The sequence below is a fragment of the Rhinopithecus roxellana genome, chromosome 20 (genome assembly GCF_007565055.1).
Source record: "Rhinopithecus roxellana isolate Shanxi Qingling chromosome 20, ASM756505v1, whole genome shotgun sequence".
Taxonomy (NCBI): domain Eukaryota; kingdom Metazoa; phylum Chordata; class Mammalia; order Primates; family Cercopithecidae; genus Rhinopithecus; species Rhinopithecus roxellana.
The window spans coordinates 9,167,252-9,189,105 of record NC_044568.1 but is presented as its reverse complement, the minus strand read 5'-3'; the positions used below and the strand labels follow the sequence as shown (position 1 = coordinate 9,189,105).

General features: G+C 48.9%; 1 protein-coding gene across 1 annotated transcript; it reads right to left on the bottom strand.

Moving 5' to 3' along the window:
* Positions 1 to 111: 111 nt before the first annotated feature.
* On the bottom strand, positions 112 to 21,589 carry KCTD13 (potassium channel tetramerization domain containing 13). Its single transcript, XM_010387634.1, has 6 exons — positions 21,132 to 21,589; positions 18,272 to 18,441; positions 5,660 to 5,749; positions 5,515 to 5,567; positions 4,685 to 4,880; positions 112 to 878 (listed from the first exon to the last, which is right to left on the bottom strand). The coding sequence occupies exons 1-6, from the start codon at positions 21,373 to 21,375 to the stop codon at positions 642 to 644; spliced, it is 990 nt and encodes a 329-aa protein (XP_010385936.1). The 5' UTR covers positions 21,376 to 21,589; the 3' UTR covers positions 112 to 641.
* Positions 21,590 to 21,854: the final 265 nt, after the last annotated feature.

Below are 21,854 nucleotides of genomic sequence, written 5' to 3'. Positions count from 1 at the left end.
CCTTCTGCCTCAACCTCCACAGTCGTTGGGATTACAGGTGGGAGCCACCATGCCCGGCTAGATACCTCCTAACACAGGCATCTCCCCATCCCTCTCCCCAGGAGCCAGCACCAGTTCCTCAACTCATTTCAATAATTTAATAGAAAATTAAAATAATAAATAATATGAAACAGACTGAGAACGCTGAGCTGGGCAGGCCCAGGCCAGTCTAGTACAAAGTTAAGGAGGTAGGGAGGATGGTGGGGAGGAGGGTGCGGACTACCCTGCACGACGTGGGAGGCGGCTCAGACTGCGGTAATGTTAGGAAGGACGGCACACTTTGGCATGGATGATGCACTGAAAAAAGAGAGAGGGAATTCTAAATCCCTCTTAACCAGCTGGAGAGGGAAGGACACAGGGCCAGGATAGGGACAAGTGTTGGCTTCGGAAGGCTCTGAGTGGCGGGTCCGGAATGTACCATGTTGTTAGCAATGGGGTCGGGATGGATGGAGAAGGGCCAAAGTGAGCTGTGCCATGCAATGAAGGGACAGAGGAGGACCCACGACTTGGCCAGCAGAGCCGGGGCAAAGGTCTGGGAAGGGGAGGGAAAGAGAGAGGGACTGGGCCCCAAGGCAAGAGGAAGGCAGGGGGAGGGTCAGAGGTCAGTCCTTGAAGACAATTTGTTGGCCATGAGGACGCTCATCGTGGGTGATGTGCCGCCGGACATGGATCCTCCGGACACGGTGCTCTCGGTTCTCTTCATCCTCCCCACGGCCAGCCCCACCAGCTCCAGCTGCTCCCCCTGTGGCCTCCAGGAGGGCTGGGTCTGGGCCCCGGGGAGTCTCGTAGATCAGGATGTTCAGGGTCTCCTCAAAGATCCGGGCTTCTGGAAATTCCACCTGCAAAAGGCCAGCCAGCCCCAGCTCTTCCTTTCTGGTGCAGTCACACAGGGCCATCCCCTGCATCAACACACCTTCTAGCCCTGCAGTCAGGTCCTTGGGCCTGGCCTGGCCTCTCTGCCACTCCTTAACTCAGCAAAGTCATACTTCAAGGCTCAGCTCTGAAGTCAGGCAAGCAGAATCATTTGTTTTCTCTCCCTCATCTCCTTCCCTGTCTAGTCTCTTGGTACATTTTTTCATTTGACAAATACTGAGTGAGTGCACTGCACCAGGTATTGTTCTAGGCACTGCAGAAATAGCAGTGAACAAAACAAGGGTCCTGTCCTCAGGAAGTTACATTCTAGTGGGAGGACTCAGTCATACACTTAAGAAAATATGAACTAGCCTGGCATGGTGGCTCACACCTGTAATCCCAGCACTTTGGGAGGCCAAGATGGGAGGACAGCTTGAGGCCAGGAGTATGAGTCCAGTCTGGGCAACATGGCGTAACCCCATCTCTACCAAAAAATTAGCTCGGTGTGGTGGCCCACACCTGTGTTCCCAGCTACTCAGGAGGCTGAGGTGGGAGGATCACCTGAGCATGGGAGACAGAGGTTGCAGTGAGCCGAGACTGCACCACTGCACTCCAACCTGGGTGACAGTGAGATGCCATCTCAAAAAAATAGATGAATAAAATAAAATATAAATGAAGTCAAATGATGATGTTTAGAAAAAGAAATAGGCTGGGTGTGGTATCTCCTGACTGTAAGCCCAGCACTTCGGAAGGCTAAGGCAGGAGCATCCTTAGAGCCCAGGCGTTCAAGTTCAATGTAGCAAGACCTCATCTATTAAAAAAAAAAAAAAAGAGAGAGAGAGAGAGAGAGATACATCAGGAAAAGGGGATGTGATGGCCAGAGACAGGAGTATTACAACTTTAAGAGGGACTCCAGGGAAGGCCTCACTGAGAAGGTGATATCTGACCAAAGGAGTTGGGGAGGGGACCAGGCACACAGACCAGAAAGAGCAGCCTGGGGAGGGCCAGGGCCAGTGTGAGAGCTGTGGGTCAGGAGTGCACCCGGGATACTGGAAGATCAAAAGGAAGGCCAATGCAATTGAGGCAGAGATGAGAGGGAGTGGAAAGGGATGAAGTCGAAGAGGTGACTGGGGTGTTCCCTTGTGTGGCCTTGGAAGCATCTAACCTGTGTTTGCTCTTAGCAAACTGGTTTTTTAAATTTTATTTTTATTTTTTATTTTTTCCTGAGACAGAGTGTTGCTCTGTCACCCAGGCTGGAGTGCAATGGCGCCATCTTGGCTCACTGCAACCTCCACTTCCCAAGTTCAAGCGATGTTCCTGCTTCAGCCTCCCGAGTAGCTGGGATTACAGGCATGTGCCACTATGCCCAGCTAATTTTTGGATTTTTAATAGAGAAAGGGTTTCACCATGTTGTACAGGTTGGTCTCAAACTCCTGACCTCGTGATCTGCCCACCTCAGCCTCCCAAAGTGCTGGGATTACAGGCGTGAGCCACCATGCCCGGCTTTTTTTTTTTTTTTTTTTGATCGGTGTTTGTTTGTTTCTGAGACAAGATCTCACTCTGTTGCCTAGGCTGGAGTGCAGTGGTGTGATCATAGATCCCTGCAGCCTCGACCTCCTGGGCTCAAGTGATCCCCCCACCTCAGCTTCCTGAGTACCTGGGTGTGCCACTATGCCTGATTAATTTTTTTTTTAATTTTTTGTAGAGATGGGGTCTTGCTGTGTTGCTCAAACTCCTGGCCTTATGTGGTCCCCTGCCTCAGCCTCCCAAAATGTTGGGATTACAAGTGTGAGCCATGCACTCTAATTATTGGTTTATCTTCCTGTCTTCCCAATTACAGAGGATGTTTCTTGGAAGCTAGGTCACTGATTCATTCATTCATTCAAGAAATGTTTCCTAGCCTCCAATGTGTGAAAAGTACCTGGCTAATGGGAGATAGGAAAGAAAAAGACATGGCCCTGCCCTCAAGAAACTAACAGCCCGCTGCTGATGCAAACCCCCTCCCCTCTACCACACATGATAAAACACTGTCTTTAGCTATGAAGGGAGTGTGACCAGCTTTGGGGTTGTTGGATTGAAAGTTCATGAGTGAAGGTGACCCAAAGAAAGTGATGCTTAGGTTGAGTCTTAAGATTAAGTACAAGTTCATTAGGCAGATAGAAGGAAAGAATTCCAAGAGGCAACGGTATGTGCAGAGGTAAGAGGTGTGAAATAGCACTGAGTGCTTAGAGACTTGCGATGACTGTGGTGTACCTGAGGTATGTGGCTCATGTAAGCTCGGAAGGGACCAGATGAGGAAGGGCATGAGGCACTGCTTGTACTCTGCTCAGCACTTCATTCCCCTTGATTTCCAGCCTGGTACAGTACTTAGCACAGAGCAGGGGCTTGGGGAATATCTGCTGATGATTGCCACATTAATGACTCAGGATGTACAAACGCAGAGGATGTTCTAAGAGACATCTGGTCCTGAGGTTTTAAGAATCTATTTTTGGCAATGGGCCTTTCTGAGTTTCCTATTTTTTTTTTTTTTTTTTTTAATTAGAGTCGGGGCCTCACTTGGTCTCCTAGGATGGAGTGCAGTGGCATGATCACAGCTCCCTGCTGCCTCAAATTCCTGGGCTAGGCCAGGCCCGGTGGCTCATGCCTGTAATCCCAGCACTTTGGGAGGACGAGGAGGGTGGATCACTTGAGGTCAGGGGTTCAATACCAGCCTGACCAACATGGTGAAGTCTCTACTAAAGAGACTTCTCTACTACATTTAGTCTCTACTAAAAATACAAAAATTAGCTGGGCATGGAGGCGGGTGCCTGTAGTCCCAGCTACTTGGGAGGCTGAGGTAGGAGAATCACCTGAATCCGGGAGGCAGAGGTTAAGTGAGCTGAGATCACGCCATTGCACTGCAGCCTGGGCAACAGAGCGAGACTCTGTCTCAAAAAAGAGAAAAAGGCAGTGGCTCACGCTTGTAATCCCAGCACTTTGGGAGGCTGAGGTGGATGCATCACAAGGTCAAGAGACTGAGACCATCCTGGCCAACATGGTGAAACCCTGTCTCTATTAAAAATACAAAAATTAGCTAGGCGTGGTGGCACGTGCCTGTAGTCCTAGCTACTGGGGAGGCTGAGGCAGGAGAATCGCTTGAACCTGGGAGGTGGAGGTTGCAGTGAGCGGAGATCGTGCCACTGCACTCCAGCCTGGTGATAGAGTAAGACTCAGTCTCAAAAAATCATAATCATAATAATAATAATAAATAAATTCCCGGGCTCAAGCAATCCTCCTGCCTCAGCCTCCTGAGTAGCTGGGATTACAGGTGCATGTCATCATGCCACCACACCACCATACCTCGCTAAATTTTTTGAGTTCTTACAGAGATCAGATCCCACTATGTTGCCCAGGCTGGTCTCAAACTCCTGGGCTCAAGTGATCCTCCTGCCTTGGCCTCCCAGAGTCCTGGGATTACAGGCTAAGCCACTATGCCTGGCCCCTTCTGAGTTTCTAATGACAACTGTGGACCTCCTATGCAGAACAATGCATACGTCCCCATTTCAGGAGTTGCAAACAGCCTTGAAACACATTCATCAGGCCTAGGCGAAGCACCCTGCTCTAACCCATGACCCCCATTTCACAGAGAAACAGAGACCCACAGGGATAGGGTGGAGTGCCCACTGCTGCGCACCCCAGGCCCCAGGATCTGGCTCCTGCCTCCCGGGGGTGGGCTCTTTCCCCTGCCAACCTGCTTTTGTCCAGGGTCCTGGTCATCCCCAGCCCCCCACGTAGGCTCTGGAACCCCTCTGACCTTGGTCTGCTTCTTCTCCGTAGCATAGACAATGGAGGTACAGCACACCTCGGCGATTTTGCGGCCCTGCCCGTAGAAAGACCAGCAGCAGATCTCGTCCCCCAGGACATCCTTGAGGAAGAGCAGTCGCCCGTGGAAGCGCAGGGCCAGCTTGTCGAACAGCTCGATGTTCTTAAGTAGGTTGTCATCTGAAGTGCTGGGGACCAGGGGACCAGGAGGCCTCAGCGTTGGCACCCCTTCCTCTATAACCCCAGGACAGGGGCCTGGATGCATTCCTAGTCCTCTGCTCCTGCCCAGGGCTTTGGTGCTCAACAGGAAGCCTCCTCTGCCCCTGGGGCCAGGCTAAACAGGCCTCAGAAGGGAAGCCACATGCACTGAGCAAATCCCAGCATAGCAGAGCAGCTGCAGTGCGGGACCTAGAGCCAGGCTGCCTCCCTGGGGGTCCTGGCACCCCATTTTTTAACTGGGTGACACTAGGCAAGTTACTTCACCTCTTGGTGCCTCAACCTCCTCATCTGTAAAATGGAGCTCACAACAGTGCTGACCTCAAGGGGGAGGACTCTGCCAGTTCCCAGAGAGAAAGCACTTGGGACAGGCTCACCATTATCACTTCATCCTCACCCAAACCCATTTACTGATGACTAAGCTGAAGGTGAGAAGTGGAAAGGACCTGCCCAGAGTGCCAGGGGTAAGAGGCAAAGCTAAATCTGCAAGCAGACAGGCAGATGTTCTTGTAGGCACTCTGCGTGGCTGTGGCCCTCGTCTTGGGCAGGAGCAGGGCTGTGCTGCATCCCAGGGTCCCGCCCAGTGCCCCGCACCCTGGTGGTCACCTGGTGTAGGAGTACTTGTTGTTACTGCGGTTGTGCAGGAGCTTCACCACGGGCTAGCAGGGGAGAGAGGATGGAGGAGAGGAGTGAGGCTGCAGGGAGAGGCTCCCGCAGTGAGCCTCCACCCTGCAGGGCTTGGGGGCCTCACCTTGGAGGTGCTGGCCAGGAGCTGCTGCTCCTCCCGGGGAGATGTCACCGTGGGAATGAGGCACAGCGGGGACAGCGTCTCCCTTTTTTGCTGGGGAAGAAGCGGAAGGTGGTTAACAGCACAACCAAAGGCCACATACTCCCTCACTTAAAAGCCTTCAAAAGCTGGTTGGGAACAACTCCAGTCTCCTCAGTGGTCCGCAGGGATCTGCAGGCTCCAAGCTCCGCCGACATCTCTGCCACTCTCCCTTGGCTTGCTGGGCCTTGGTCCCATGGACACCTTGCTGCTTTACACATCCAGCTCGTGCCCACCCCAGCCATTGGCTGTGCCCCTGCCCGGGATGCTTCTTTGCTCAGCTGTCAGCGTGGCAGCTCTGTCATGCCATTCAGATCGCAGCTCACACAGTGCCTCCTCAGGGCCAGCCCTCCCCATGCCCACTGGCTAAACAGCCTCCTCTACATCCTGCCTTTTGTGTTATCAGTTCATTTTCTTTTCTTTTTTGAGACAGAGTTTCATTCTTGTTGCCCAGGCTGGAGTGCAATGGCGCGATCTCGGCTCACTGCAATCTCCGCCTCTCAGGTTCAAGTGATTCTCCTGCCCCAGCCTCCCGAGTAGCTGGGATTACGAGCATGTGCCACCATGCCCACTTGATTTTATATTTTTAGTAGAGATGGGGTTTTTCCATGTTGGTCAGGCTGGTCTCCAACTCCTGACCTCAGGTGATACCCCCCGCCTCCGTCTCCCAAAGTGCTGGGAATATAGGCATGAGCCACTACGCCTCGCCTATCAGTTCATTTTCTGTACGGCACTTAGTGCCTGACTTTTTCTAATTTTTTGTATTTATGATCTGTCTCTACCCACCTAGGAATAACTACCTAGTATACAACTGATGCTCTGTGAGTATTTGTTGAACAAATGAACGTATTTGTTGAGTGAATGAACTTCATTGGCTGGGATGATGTTGGAGAAACAAATCAGAAGCAAATGCATGGGCTTCTTTCTCTTCTGTCTTCTAGAATCTTCATGCCAAAATCCCTCTCACTTCTCCCAACCTTGAAAACCCAATGTGCAATTCTAATACAAATTCCAGATTTGTTTTTTGTAGAAACTCGTAAGACTCTCTAAAATTAACATAGAAGAATAAAAGTCTACAATTACTTAGGTCTTTTTTTTTTTTTTGAGACAGGGACTTGCTGTCACCCAGGCTGAGTGCAGTGGAGTGATCACAGCTCACAGCAGCTTTGACCTCCTGGGCTCAAGCCATCCTCCCATACTTAGGTCAGTTTTTAAAAACAAGAGCAAAGAGGAAAGGCAGATCCTGCCAGACATGAAGATAGGCTTCAAAGCCACAACAGTGAAAACGGTGTTAGTTCGGGCACAAAAACAAAAACACCCGAGAAACACAACAGAGAGATCAGAAACGTACCACTGTGTATATGAGAACTGGTAGTTTTAAAGACACCACAGATGTACAAGGGGAATGATGGAGTATGAATTCGTTATCTATCACTATGTAATGAACTGCCCCCAATTTAGGAAGTTAAATTAACAATATTTATTACTTCCGTTTCTGAGGGTCAGGAACTCAGCAGTGGCTCAGCTGGATGGCTCTGGCACGGGGTCTCTTGTGAGGCTGTGGCCAAGATGTCAGTGGGGCTGTGGGCATCTGAAGGCATGACCGCCCCTAGAGGATGCATTCTGAGAAAGCTTGTTCATGTGGCTGGCAAGTCTGCACTAGCTGCTGGCAGGAAACAGCAAATCCCTGCCATGTGGATCTCTCCACAGGGTTGCTTGAGTGTCCTCACAGCATGGCAGCTGGCTTCCCAGGGCAAATAATTCCAAAGAGGAGAAGGTGGAAGCCTTGTTGTCTTTTTTATTTTTGAGATAGAGTCTCACTGTGTCACCCAGGCTGGAGTGCAGTAGCGTGATCTCGGCTCACTGCAACCTCCACCTCCCAGGTTCATGCAGTTCTCCTGCCTCAACCACCCAAGTAGCTAGGATTACAGATGTGTGCCATCATGCCCAGATAATTTTTGTATTTTTACAAAAATAGAGATAGGGTTTCACTACGTCGGTCAGGTTGGTCTCAAACTCCGGACCTCAGGTGATCCGCTCGCCTCAGCCTCCCAAAGTGCTGGGATTACAGACGTGAGCCATGGCACCTGGCCCCTCCATTGTCTTTTACAACCTAGGTCTGTTGGTCCTATCCAGTGTGGAAGGAGATAACACACAGGAACGAGCACCAGGGGATGAGAATCATCAGGCTGCCTTGGCGGCTGGCTCCACAGGCCATCACTGGCCCTCAGTGATTTCCTCCCTCCCACATGTCAAATATACTCACCACCTCCCAGGATCCCCCATCATCCCATTACAGCATCAGCTCAAAGTATAGAATCTCGTCATCTCCATCAGGTCCAGGTGGGGATGTGGCTCTAGCATGCAGTTCCTTAACTATGGCTCCTTAAGTGCATTTCTTTTTTTTTTTGAAATGGAGTCTTGCTCTGTCTCCCAGGCTGGAGTGCAGTGGCACCATCTCACCTCACTGAAAACTCTGCCTCCCAGGTTCAAGTGATTCTCCTGCCTCAGCCTCCCGAGTAGCTGGGATTACACGCATGCACCACCGCCCCAGCTAATTTTTGTATTTTTAGTAAAGACAGGATTTCACCATGTTGGCCAGGGTGGTCTTGAACTCCTGACCTCAAGTGATCCAACTGCCTTGGCCTCCCAAAGTGCTGGGATTACAGGCGTGAGCCACCGCATCTAGCCCTTAAGTACATTTCCTATTTGCAGACCTGTGAACTAAAGAGACAGGTCATTTCCTCCACACTCCCAGTGTGCAGTGGTAGAAGCAGGCACAGGATAACCAGTAACAACACTCTTGCTCAAAAGCAGGGGAAGCTGGATGTGGTAGCATGTGCCCATCATCCCAGCTACTTGGGAGGCCAAGGTGGGAGAATTACTTGAGCCTAGGAGTTCGAGACCAGCCTGGACAACATAGTAAGACTCTGTCTCAAAAAAAAAAAAAAAAAAAAAAGGGCAGGGGACAGCAGGCACATAGAAGTCACTGGTCTGTAGAAATTCTGTAATCCAGTTGGAGAAATGCTAGGAACTCTTTGATGCCTACTCCTGTTCAGGAATGATTCTCCATGGCTCTCCCTGAGTCATCACACCTCTTCCATAAAAGATGTTTGCAGCTTCACAGTTTCATCTGCCTGCTTCCTGCCTGTAGAAGTTCGGGTGTGCAAAGGCCTCTTGTCCTTTTGCACTGGCTCTGTCCCTTCTGGTCCAAGCTGGCAGTGTTTCTGCCAATACAATTCTCTTCATAACTTACTGGGTATCTTGCATGTCTTAGGGTTCACTACATTAGAAAAAAGCCACACCTAGAAATATCTGCAAGTGGCCAGGCACAGTGGCTCACGCCTGTAATCCCAGCACTTTGGGAGGCCGAGGCGGGTGGATCACCTGAGGTCAGGAGTTCGAGTGGTCTGACCAACATGGTGAAACCCCATCTCTACTAAAAATATAAAAATTAGCGGGGCGTGGTGGTGGGCACCTGTAATCCCAGCTACTCGGGAGGCTGAGACAGGAGAATCGCTTGAACCCAGGAGGTGGAGTTTGCAGGGAGCTATCTCAAAAAAAAAAAAAAAAAAAAGCCGGGCGCGGTGGCTCACGCCTGTAATCCCAGCACTTTGGGAGGCCGAGGCGGGCAGATCACAAGGTCAGGAGATCAAGACCATCCTGGCTAACACGGTGAAACCCCGTCTCTACTAAAAATACAAAAAATTAGCCGGGCGCGGTGGCGGCGCCTGTGGTCCCAGCTACTCGGGAGGCTGAGGCAGGAGAATGGCGTGGGCCCGAGAGGCGGAGCTTGCAGTGAGCCGAGATCGCGCCACTGCACTCCAGCCTGGGCGACAGAGCAAGACTCCGTCTAAAAAAAAAAAAAAAATCTCTGCAAGATAAGCCCTTCTCTACTTTGGGGTTGTGCTAAGATGCTGAGAGACAACACCTTTAACCTGCTCAGAAGCGCGATTATTATTTGATTCGACTGGAAGATCCCTCTGAAGCATGTTATTGGTATTTCTGAGGTCTTAACAAAGGACTTTTTCATCACATCCTCAGCTTCACCTTTAGACCACATTTTCCTGTATTTAATGCCTTGTATTTAATCTTTGCATGGAAGCTATTTGATTTTTTTTTTTTTTTTTTTTTAAGACAGGAGTCTGGCTCTGTCGCCCAGGCTGGAGTGCAGTGGCCGGATCTCAGCTCACTGCAAGCTCCGCCTCCCAGGTTCACACCATTCTCCTGCCTCAGCCTCCCAAGTGGCTGGGATTACAGGCACCCGCCACCTCGCCCGACTAGTTTTTTTTTGTATTTTTTTTTTTTTTTTTAGTAGAGACGGGGTTTCACCGTGTTCGCCAGGATGGTCTTGATCTCCTGACCTCGTGATCCGCCCGTCTCGGCCTCCCAAAGTGCTGGGATTACAGGCTTGAGCCACCGCGCCCGGCCGGAAGCCATTTGATTTTAACATCACTTGTTATCTGGAAAGCCTGGGGATTTTCAAACCCAACAATTTCAGGCTCCTTTTCATTCAAGTGGTTTTTTCTTTAACTTACTCTCTCCTCTTCAATTTTACTATAAGCAGCAAGAAGCCAGGTGGCACCTTCAACATTCTGTCTGGAAAGCTCCTTAGCTAGACCATCTGTTCATTAGGTATGTTTCCTACCCTCCACACTAATGCAGGAGACAGCGTTGCTAAACTTTCTGCCGCTACACAAGGATGTCCTTTCCATCAGTTTTCCTAACTGGTTTTTAAGCCCTTATTGCAGCTTTCTTAAAGGTCACTGGACTCTTATCAACAGACTTTCTTACCTTTTTTCTTTTAATTTTTTTAGAGACAAGGTCTCACTATATTGCCCAGGCTGGTCTCGAACTCCTGAATTCAAGTGATCCTCCCACCTCGGCCTCCAAAAGTTATGGTATTACAAGTGTGGGCCACTGTGCCCAGCCAACACTTTTTAACACTCCTTAAGCTTTTACTAACAATCTCCTCAAAGTCCTTCCAGCTTCTTCCCACTTCTCAGTTGTAAAGTTACTTCTACATTTGAGGTTTCTGTTATGGCAGACCCCCATTCCAGAAACCGAAGTCTGTTCTCTGTTGCTGGGTAACAAATTACTACAAACTTAGCAGCTTAAAACAATAGTCCAGGTGTGGTGGCTCATGCCTGTAATCTCACCATTTGGGCAGGCCAAGGCTGGAGGACTGTTGGAGGTCAGGAGTTCGAGACCAGCCTGGCCAACATAGCAAGACTCTGTCTCTATTTAAAGATAAATAGCCGGGCGTGGTGGCTCAAGCCTGTAATTCCAGCACTTTGGGAGGCCGAGATGGGCGGATCACAAGGTCAGGAGATCGAGACCATCCTGGCTAATACGGTGAAACCCCGTCTCTACTAAAGAATACAAAAAACTAGCCAGGCGACGAGGCGGGCGCCTGTAGTCCCAGCTACTTGGGAGGCGGAGGCAGGAGAATGATGTAAACCTGGGAGACGGAGCTTGCAGTGAGCTGAGATCTGGCCACCGCATTCCAGCCTGGGCGACAGAGCCAGACTCCGTCTCAAAAAAAAAAAAAAGATAAATAAATAAAAATAAACATTATCTCACATAGTTTCTGTGGGTCAGGAATTTGGGATGGGCTTAGCTGGGTGGCCCTGGCCCAGAGTCTGTCACGAAGCTGCAGTCTCGATTTTGGCTAGGGCTGCAGTCATCGGAAGGTTTGCCTGGGCCTAGAAGCTCTGCTTCTGAGACAGGTCACCAGTATGGCGGGGAGTCTGTGCTGGCTGTTGGCAGGGGCTTCAGTTCCTCACCAAGTGGACCTCTGCTTAGGGGTGTCTGAGTGTCCTCACATAGCACTTTTCAGAGTGAGTGACCCCAAAGAGAGGCAGAAGCTGGAATGTCTTTTATGACCTAGCTTCAAAGTCACATGCTGTCATTTCTGCAATGTCCTATTGGTCATACACAAGAGTCTCCTTGGTGAGGAACTGAAAAAGTCAGCCCTATTTCGTGTGGGAGGGGATTAAACAAGAGCCTGGAAACCAGGAGGCAAGAACCCCTGGTGGCTGTCTTGGGTGCTGGCTACCTCTGGACTGTTTAAATAGCTGGCACTGGGAAAACTACCTAACCCTACAGAAGACAAAAATGAGCTAAATTCCTTCACAATTCATATTTACAAAAGTGAGCTCCACTTAGATTAAAATACCCATATATGAAAAAAATCCATATTTAAAACCATAGGCCAGGCATGGTGGCTCACGCCTGTAATCCCAGCACTTTGGGAGGCTGAAGTGGGTGGATCGCTTGAGCTCAGGAGTTTGAGACCAGCCTAACCAACATGGCAAAACCTCCTTTCTACAAAAAATACAAAAATTAGCCGGGTGTGGTGGCTCATGCTTGTAATCCCAGCACTTTGGGAGACAGAGGCAGGCAGATCACAAGGTCAAACACAAAAATTAGCCAGGCATGGTGGTGCACACCTGTAATCCCAGCTACTCACGAGGCAGGGGCAGGAGAATCGCTTGAACTCGGGAGGCAGAGGTTGCAGTGAGCCGAGATCATGCCACTGCACTCCAGCCTGGGCAACAGAGTGAGACTCCGTTTAAAAAAAAAAAGAAGAAAAAAAATCAGCCGGATGTCATGGTGCATGCCTGTAATCGCAGCTACTCGGGAGGCCTGAGACATGAAAATCATTTGAACCTGGGAGGTGGAGGTTACAGTGAGCGGAGATGACACCATTGCACTCTAGCCTGGGCAACAGATCAAGACTCAGCCTCAAAAAATAAAAATATGCCGGGCGCGGTGGCTCAAGCCTGTAATCCCAGCACTTTGGGAGGCCGAGACGGGCGGATCACGAGGTCAGGAGATCGAGACCATCCTGGCTAACACGGTGAAACCCCGTCTCTACTAAAAAATACAAAAAACTAGCCGGGCGAGGTGGCGGGCGCCTGTAGTCCCAGCTACTTGGGAGGCTGAGGCAGGAGAATGGCGTAAACCCGGGAGGCGGAGCTTGCAGTGAGCTGAGATCCGGCCACTGCACTCCAGCCTGGGCGACAGAGCGAGACTCCGTCTCAAAAAAAAAAACAAAAAAACAAAAACAAAAAAATAAATAAAATAAATAAAAAAAATAAAAATAAAACTATAAAGTTAACAAGAAATAGAAAATCAGAAAAACATTTTTAAACAAGAGCATAAGGATACAACATCAGGCAAAAAATGATGAGGAATTGGTGGACCACATCGAAATCAAGAATTTTTCAAGTTGACAATGGAAAGCATGACTTTACAAATAATCTCATGTAATACTGTTGAAGAGATAAGACTTATAGGTATTCTATGGCACAAATGTAATTACTGGTTCAGGTAAAGATTATCAATTTGTATGTCATTGATAGGTAACTGCCTTAATACAGTGGCCAAATGATACCATATGCATTATTTTATAGTTGGCAACAAGGAAATGTAACAATGATAGATAAATCAAACCACCATCCCCTAGATCCAGAGGCCAATTATGAATGTCATTAAGGATGAGTCATGCTAACAATATTACAGGTTGCCTGATGTGGCCCAACGTGAAATACATACATAATATTACCTAAAATGTATTCTAACCAAAAGGTTTAATATCAGTCATTTGATTTTATTTATTTTATTATTTATTCATTTATTTTGAGACGGAGTCTTGCTCTGTTGCCCGGGCTGGAGTGCAGTGGTGCGACCCTGACTCACCGCAACCTCCGCCTCCTGGGTTCAAGCAATTCTTCTCCCTCAGCCTCTTGAGTAACTGGGACTACAGGCACTCGCCACCACTCCCAGCTAATTTTTGTAACTTTTCTTTCTTTCTTTTTTTGAGATGGAGTCTCGCACTGTCGCCCAGGCTGGAGTGCAGTGGCGTGATCTCGGCTCACCATAACCTCCACCTCCCGGGTTCAAGCAATTCTCCTGCCTCAGCCTCCTGAGTAGCTAGGATTACTGATGTACACCACCATGCCTGGCTAATTTTTTTGTATTTTAGTAGAGACGGGGTTTCACCATGTTGGCCAGGCTGGTCTTGAACTCCTGACCTTGTGATCCGCCCGACTCAGCCTCCCAAAGTGTTGGGATTACAGGTGTGAGCCACCATGCCTGGCTTAATTTTTATATTTTTAATACAGACAGGGTTTCACCACATTGACCAGGCTGGTCTCGAACTCCTGACCTCAAGTGATCCACCTGCTTTGGCCTCCCAAAGTGCTGGGATTACAGGCATGAGCCACTGCACCCGCCCAATATCAGTCATTTAAAATCTACGGTCTGGTTTATAGGAAATTAAGGATAGGGCTGGGTAATAAACCAAATGATACTGGGAGTAAACAACCAGGCAAAGTTGGAAAGCGGGTCATTGTGCAGGACAACTGGCAGTCTCTTTGTGAGGACACAGGGACCCCTTGGACTGTAATAAAGTAATGCATGTGGTATTATTTCACCACTCTATTAAGGCAGTTACCTATCAATGACACACCAATTGATAATCTTTACCTGAACCAGTAATTACATTCGTGCCATCGAATACCTATAACTCTTATCATCTCTTCAACATTCTTCCATGAGATTATCTGTAAAGTCGTGCTTTCCATTGTCAACGTGCAGATAACCAGGCGCAATGTGAAGATCTAGACTGGGTTCTGGTTTGATGAACCAGCTATAAAAACACATTTCCGGAACAATTGGAGAAACCGGAGTATGCCCTGGACTGGATATTAAATAAAAATTTATTGACATGTAAAGATGGCAATTATTAACAACAAAAAAGCAGATTATAAAACATTCATACAACACGATTGTATTTTGGCAAGCAAACACACACACACACACACACACACACATACTCTCACACAGGAGAGGACCTGGAAGGATATTTGGTGCTTTTATTTTTTAGATTATTTGTGTTTCCGAAATTTCTACAATTAATAAATGCTGCTTTAAAATAATAAATGATTATTTGCAATTTTAAAAAATCAAGATTTCCATTCAATGCTAGATGCCACAAGCAGGTGACATTCTAAGAGAAAATATTAGCGATATCTACATTGACTAGAAATTTTTACCTAGAACAGACTTTTTCAACTGGAGTTCCTCATCTGAATCTCAAAAACCAGCAAATACGGCCGGGCACAGTGGCTCATGCCTGAATCCCAGCACTTTGGAAGGCCAAGGCAGGAGGATCACTTGAAGTCGGAGTTCGAGACCAGCCTGGCCAACATGGTGAAACCCCATCTCTACCAAAAATGCAATTAAATTAGCTGGGTGTTGTGGTGCGCACATGTAGTCCCAGCTACTTGGAAAGCTGAGGCAGGAGAATCACTTGAACCCCAGAGAGGGAGGTTGCAGTGAGTCAAGATCGTGCCACGGCACTCCACCCTTGGCAACAGAGTGAGACTCCATCTCAAAAAAAGAAAAACAAAAACAAAAAAACAGCAAATAATTCGAGTATTTTCTGAACTTTGCTGAGGACGGTAGGTAAATAGTCCCATGCTACAGGCTTAGAGGTTAATTTGTTATGTACAATCCATGCTCCAGGGCATGTATAAGACATGCCCATATGCAATAAGGTTTAATTATCCCTAGGAACTGAACTAAAATATGCAAGGATCTCTTGTTAAGCAACATGAAAAAGAAAAAAGCAGAAAATCTGGTAAAGAACATGAATAAGCAATTCACAGGAAGGGAAACAAAAAAACACTAGTGAGTATAGGAAAAGATGCTGAACCTCATTAGTAATCAGAGACATGCAAATGAAAATGAGATCACACTACATTCATCAGATTGGCAAAATTAGAAAGCTGGATGATGCCATGTTTTGATGAGGACATGCAGAAATGGGATCTCTTATGCACTGCTCATTATGAGGATAAAGTACTATAACCATTTGGGAGAGCAACTGGATGATATTTACTAAAACGCCATTTGCAGGTGTCCTGTTATCCAGCAATTCTACTCCCAGTTACAATCACGGGAGAATGGCACAGAACCAGAAGGGAACATGTACCAGGATGCTCATGGTGACACAGTTTGTAGGGGCAGGATCTGGAAGGCAATCTAGGTCTCCAACCTCATGGGAATGTATGAACAAAATATGGTGAATGAACACCATAGATTCCTCTGCAGCTGTCAGAAGCAAAGAACTAGATGTACTTGGAGCAGCATGAATAGATCTTGAAAAAAGTGCTGAATTAAAAAAACACAATGCAACAGAAACTGATTCACAGCTTCAAGGCCATTTATGGACATTTGAAATGCACACATATGCAGAACAATGCTTTAGCTTTTCGAGCATATGTATCAAAACATAAAAACTGGATGGGTGCCCCTGGGGAAAAGGAAAGTAGGCAGGGGATTAGGAATGAAGGGAAAGAAATAAAATTAAAAGACAAAAGGTTTGCATAGACCAACACTGATGAAGTGCCACACACTGAGGCGTGTGCTGAGCTGTGTGAGGTGCGGAGGGAACCTGGAAAGGAGAGAGCAGGAGTACAGAAAAGTACTGCCCTTGGGAGGTTGAAGGTCAGATAGTCAGATAGCCTGGGGTCAAATCTGAGCTCTGCTGCTTCCCAGCTCTTTGACCTTGGATGCATCATCCAAGCTCTCTCACGTTTCTTTTTATGTCAAACAAGGGTACAAGACGTATACAGAAGCAGATAGCAGAATTGCTCCTGACACACAGTGGGTACATGATAACATTAGTAAATTTAAAACTACACACTGGGTACAGTGGCTCACGCCTGTAATCCCAGCACTTTGGGGGGGCCAAGGCGGATGGATCACGTCAGGTCTGGGGTTCAAGGCCAGTCTGGCAAACATGGTGAAACCCCGTCTCTACTAAAAATACAAAAAAGTAGCAAAGCGAGGTGGCGGGTGCCTGTAATCCCAGTTATTCGGGAGACTGAGGCAGGAGAATTGCTTGAACCTGGGAGGCAGAGGTTGGGGTGAGCCAAGATCACACCATTGCACTCCAGCCTGGGCGACAGAGAGACTCTGTCTCAAAACAAAACAAAACAAAACAAAAATGCTACAGAGCAGGAATGCACTTCCAAGATGTAGTCCAATGAATGTTTCTCAAATGCAAGTGGTAATTTATTAATGGGTCATGAAATAAGTGATGGGTCCCAAACAGCATTAAAAATAAAGAAGATTATCAGAGTACATTTCACTAAAAGTATCTTTTTATAGAACTGTTATTTCAGTTATATACAATGAGCACTAAAATGCATTTTTTCCCGATGGGAGGCAATCGAAAAGTTTGAAAAACATAGATATTGTCCAAAGGAGATCTACACCTTTGGGTTTCAAGAACCAGTAAGCATTCCCTAGACAAAAGTTGTTCAGAGAGGCCACCTTTTAATCTATAAAGGGCATTTGAATAGAAACTCTTATAATCTCCTCTCACTATTGTGTCATAAAAGAAAGGACATTTTTAACACTGTACAAATAGAACAGAATAGCAGGCTTTATGTAAAACTTACTACTTTGTACTTATTTTTCTCCCTTCCCTATCTTTTGGAACATGAGGACAGAATCCCAGAGGTAGGAATGGACTCACTGAAGGTCACTGAGTCAGCTGTGACAGAGGTGACACGGAACCCTTATGTCCTGGCTTCACTTTCCAAGCTCTGCTCCTCAGAACCCTAAGGGGTCCACAAAACCGGAGCCCAGCAGGTGGGGTCTCTAGAATCCCCAACCCTGTTTTACTGGGAGTGGCCCTGCTTCTGTGAGATTTCATTTGAATAAAGAATTTCGGCCTTGAAGAACTTGAGCGCGGTGGCTCAAGCCTGTAATCCCAGCACTTTGGGAGGCCGCGACGGGCGGATCACGAGGTCAGGAGATCGAGACCATCCTGGCTAATACGGTGAAACCCTGTCTCTACTTAAAAATACAAAAAACTAGCCGGGCGACGAGGCGGGCGCCTGTAGTCCCAGCTACTGGGGAGGCTGAGGCAGGAGAATGGCGTAAACCCGGGAGGCGGAGCTTGCAGTGAGCTGAGATCCGGCCACTGCACTCCAGCCTGGGTGGCAGAGCAAGACTCCGTCTCAAAAAAAAAAAAAAAGAATTTCACCGTTTAAAAAAAAAAAATAGAAAGCCCGTGGGGGGCGGAAGCCATGGGAGAATGCTGCCTCCCAGGATACCAGATCACAGAGGTTATTATATTTCAATTTCAATTTAGATGTTTTTCCCTAGTGACATGAGGGAGCTATTTAGGATTTCTGAGCAAGAGACAGAATAGATCAGGGTTGTGTTTAAAGATAATTACTCAGGTGCGAGTGTAACAGCTGGACTGGCTGCATAAGAAGAGTGGGAAGCAGAGAGTAGCTATTTAACCATTGCAAACGTCCTGGCATGAGGTTGGGGTGGGGATGCTGCCTGAGGCAGCAGGGATGCAGAAGATGGCACCTCAAATTCTCTGGGGTTATGGCCAGTCAGAGCCAGGCTCTCCAAGCCATACCCCGTATCTCCTTTTTTCTGCCCTAATACCTGCTTGGGCAGCTCTCCCAGGAACATAGGCACAGGGACTCGGAAGGCCCTCACCTGCAGCGCCAGCTGGCAGTCCTCAATCAGGCCCTGCACCAGGTAGTAGCGTGCTTCGCCCAGTAGCTCCCCCAGTTCTCTGGTACTCTCCGGCAGTGGCACAGACCCATCCCGCAGGTAATTGAGGATTGTACCAAAGTGGCGGCCGCTCCGGTCAATCAGCACCCAACCTAGTGGGGTGGGGAGAAGCAGGGGGAAAGATGGCTTTGCTGAGTGACCTGGAACTACTAAATTAAAAATTTTTTTTTTTGTAGAGACAGAGTCTCACTATGTTGCCCAGGCTGGTCTCAAACTCCTGGACTCAAGTGATCCTCCCATCTCGGCCTCCCAAACACTTGGATTATAGGTGTGAGCCACCAAACCTGGCCTAAATTATAAGAAAAAAGGATTCCAGCCAGGTGCAGTGACTCACACCTGTAATCCCAACACTTTAAGAGGCTGAGGCGGGCAGATCACCCCAAGTCAGGAGTTTGAGACCAGCCTGACCAACACAGAGAAACCCCATCTCTACTAAAAATACAAAATTAGCTGGGCTTGGTGGCGCATGCCAGCTACTTGGGAGGGTGAGGCAGGAGAACAGCTTGAACCCGGGAGGTGGAGTTTACAGTGAGCCGAAATCACGCCACTGCACTCCCTGGGCAATAAAACGGAAACTCCGTCTCAAAACAATAAAAAGAAAAAGAAAATAAGGCCAGGCGCGGTGACTTACGCCTGTAATCCTAGCACTTTGGGAGGCCGTGGGCGGATCACCTGAGGTCAGGAGTTCGAGACCAGCCTGACCAACATGGAGAAACCCCATCTTTAATAAAAACACAAAATTAGCCGGGCGTGGTGGCGCATGCCTGTAATCCCAACTACTCAGGAGACCGAGGCAGGAGAATCGCTGGAACCTGAGAGGTGGAGGTTGTGGTGAGCCGAGACAGCCTGGGCAACAAGAGCGAAACTCCGTCTCAAAAAAAAAAAAAAAAGAAAGAAAGAAAAGAATAAGGATTCCAAAGCCACAAAAAAGTCTGAATACTGATCTGTCTCAAACCTGTGCCACAGCCAAGAAATCTCTTTAAAACATCTCCAGCAAGTTCTCTCATAAGTTTATACATATCCAGCCAGAGAATTAATTCATCCAAATCTGGTCTACAGTCAGAAGACTCACCATGAGAAAGTTCTTGCAGAATTACCTTATCAATAAATTGCTAACCCCCGATGTTAATTCTCACCATTCTATTTAATTAAAATGTCTACCTCCCTCCGTCCAGTTCACTGCCATTTTAACTTTTATATTCTTCATAGAACTTACTATCAAAAAAAGAAAAAAGAAAGAACTTAATACTATCTGCAACTGCATATGCATACACATTTTGTTTACTTGCTTATTGGTCTTCTGATCTCCCACCTCCCTAAAAAAAGGGAAGTTACATAATTTTGTCAGGTGCATTTACCTATCTCCAGCACTAACTGATATTTTACAAATACTCATTGGACAAATGAATTCTTCCTTTTTTATTCTGAGACAGAGTCTCAACTCTGTCGCCCAGGCTGGAGTGCAGTGGCGCCATCTAGGCTCACTGCAGCCTCCGCCTCCCAGGTTCAAGCGATTCTCCTGTCTCAGCCTCGCAAGTAGCTGGGCTACAGGCTCACACCACCACGCCCGGCTAATTTTTGTATTTTTCGTATAGACGGAGTTTCACCATATTGGTCAGGCTGGTGTCAAACTCCTGACTTGGCCTCCCAAAGTGCGGGGATTATAGGCGTGAGCCACCGTGCCTGGCCGAATTCTTCACCTTTGATACTTGAAGGCAGATCTCCGCCGCCCAATATTTTTTTTTTTTTTTTTTTTTTTTTTTTTTTTTTTTGCGACGGAGTCTCAATGTCTCCCAGGCTGGAGTGCAGTGGCACGATCTCACCTCACTGCAAGTTCCGCCTCCCAGGTTCACGATTCTTCTGTCTCAGCCTCTCAAGTAGCTAGGACTACAGGCACCTGCCACCATGCCCGGCTAATTTTTTGTATTTTTAGTAGAGATGGGGTTTCACCGTGTTAGCCAGGATAGTCTCGGTCTCCTGACCTCGTGATCCGCCCATCTCGGCCTCCCAAAGTGCTGGGATTACAGGCGTGAGCCACCGCGCCCGGCCCCAAATTTTTATTCTCCTGCTCTCACAGTCCTTGTTAACCCCTCCCTTAAGACTCTCCCACTCCCAAACTCCAAAACTTCAAGGTCTCACTTGGGCACGAAGGGTCCAAACTTGAATGCAACACTCCAAGAAGGTAAGGTTCACCTGCCAAGGACACCTGTCCACCCTCCACTCTGGTGTCCCTGGCAAACCCAAAGCAGCCTCCTTCTGCAATGTGTATATACAGATGGATTCCTAGAGTGTACAGGGACCTGTGTCAGGGGAACACAGAGGCAGACAAGATCTCCCAGCTCTCCTGGCTGGTTGTTAGCAGTTCTGAAGCAGAGAGGGAAACAAAAGGCTGGGCGGTCGGAGGAAACTGATGAAGGCTGCCAGGAGTAGTACTGCAGGCAGCAGGGCTGGTTCCCAAGTCTTGAGCTGAGGCGTGAAGGGTGGGAGAGGTAGTCATGAGGATTATGAACTGACACGTTCAATCACTTACCACAGCGCCTGGCAGAGTTAGGGGTTCCGTAAGTGTTGGTTATTGCTGGGGGTAAAGGATTAGGGGAGAAGAGAAATTATGAATGAGAAAAGGCGAGGAGATGGGATGTCGGGGCTGGAGGGAGCTGAGAATGAGTTGACGGGACAGCAGCGGGCAGAGAGAAGGGGCATGAGGAGCCCCGTTGGTGAGAGACTGAGGGGAACGGGAGTTGGGGATCTGGGGATAGGGGCACAGTGGGGGCGCCGCTCGTACCTCCGGCATCGGTCAGCACCTCCACGCGGCCGCTGAACATGGCCTTCAGCATGGTGTCCTGTCCCGTGAGGGTGCGCAGCGTGGTGTAGTGCAGCGAGCCGCCCACGTTCAGCTTCACGTATTTGCTGTTCGGGGTCAGCGGCTTGAGACCGTAGGCGGCGGGGCCAGGCTCGAGACCCGAGGGCTTGGGGGCTTCCAGGGACGGGGCCGCGGGGGCCGCCGGGCCCGAGGCCTCCGCCGACATACCGGGTAGCAGCGGCAGACGGCGATCCCAGGCTCTCTTCGCGCCCTGCGACCTGCTCCCGAAGACCCTCGGCCGGCCGCTAGCCCTCGGGCCAGACCGCTCCGCGCACACGCCCACTCACCGCCGCTACTCGGCGAGACCGGCCCTCCGCCCCATCTCACTCGCACCACCCGGAAGCCAGTGCCGGGTAGCTGCGCAGGCGCGGCCCTGCCCCTGACTGGGGGGGCGGGGCTGGAGTATGGAGCATGCGCAGTGGGCTTGCTGGGGAAGCCGGTGGATGGGTGGCGTGTGGCCGTAAGGTCCCCCGGGCGGGTCGACTTGCTCTTCCCTCTGGTCTCGAGTCCCCAAGACCAGATCGAGGATGCGGCCGACCCGCTGCCCGATGTGGAAAGCGAAGTCTCCGCCTCATGATTGGGTCTCTGCTGTAAGCTTCACGAGCTTGAGGGGAAACAGACCGTGAGGTCTGGGCATTGGGCAGT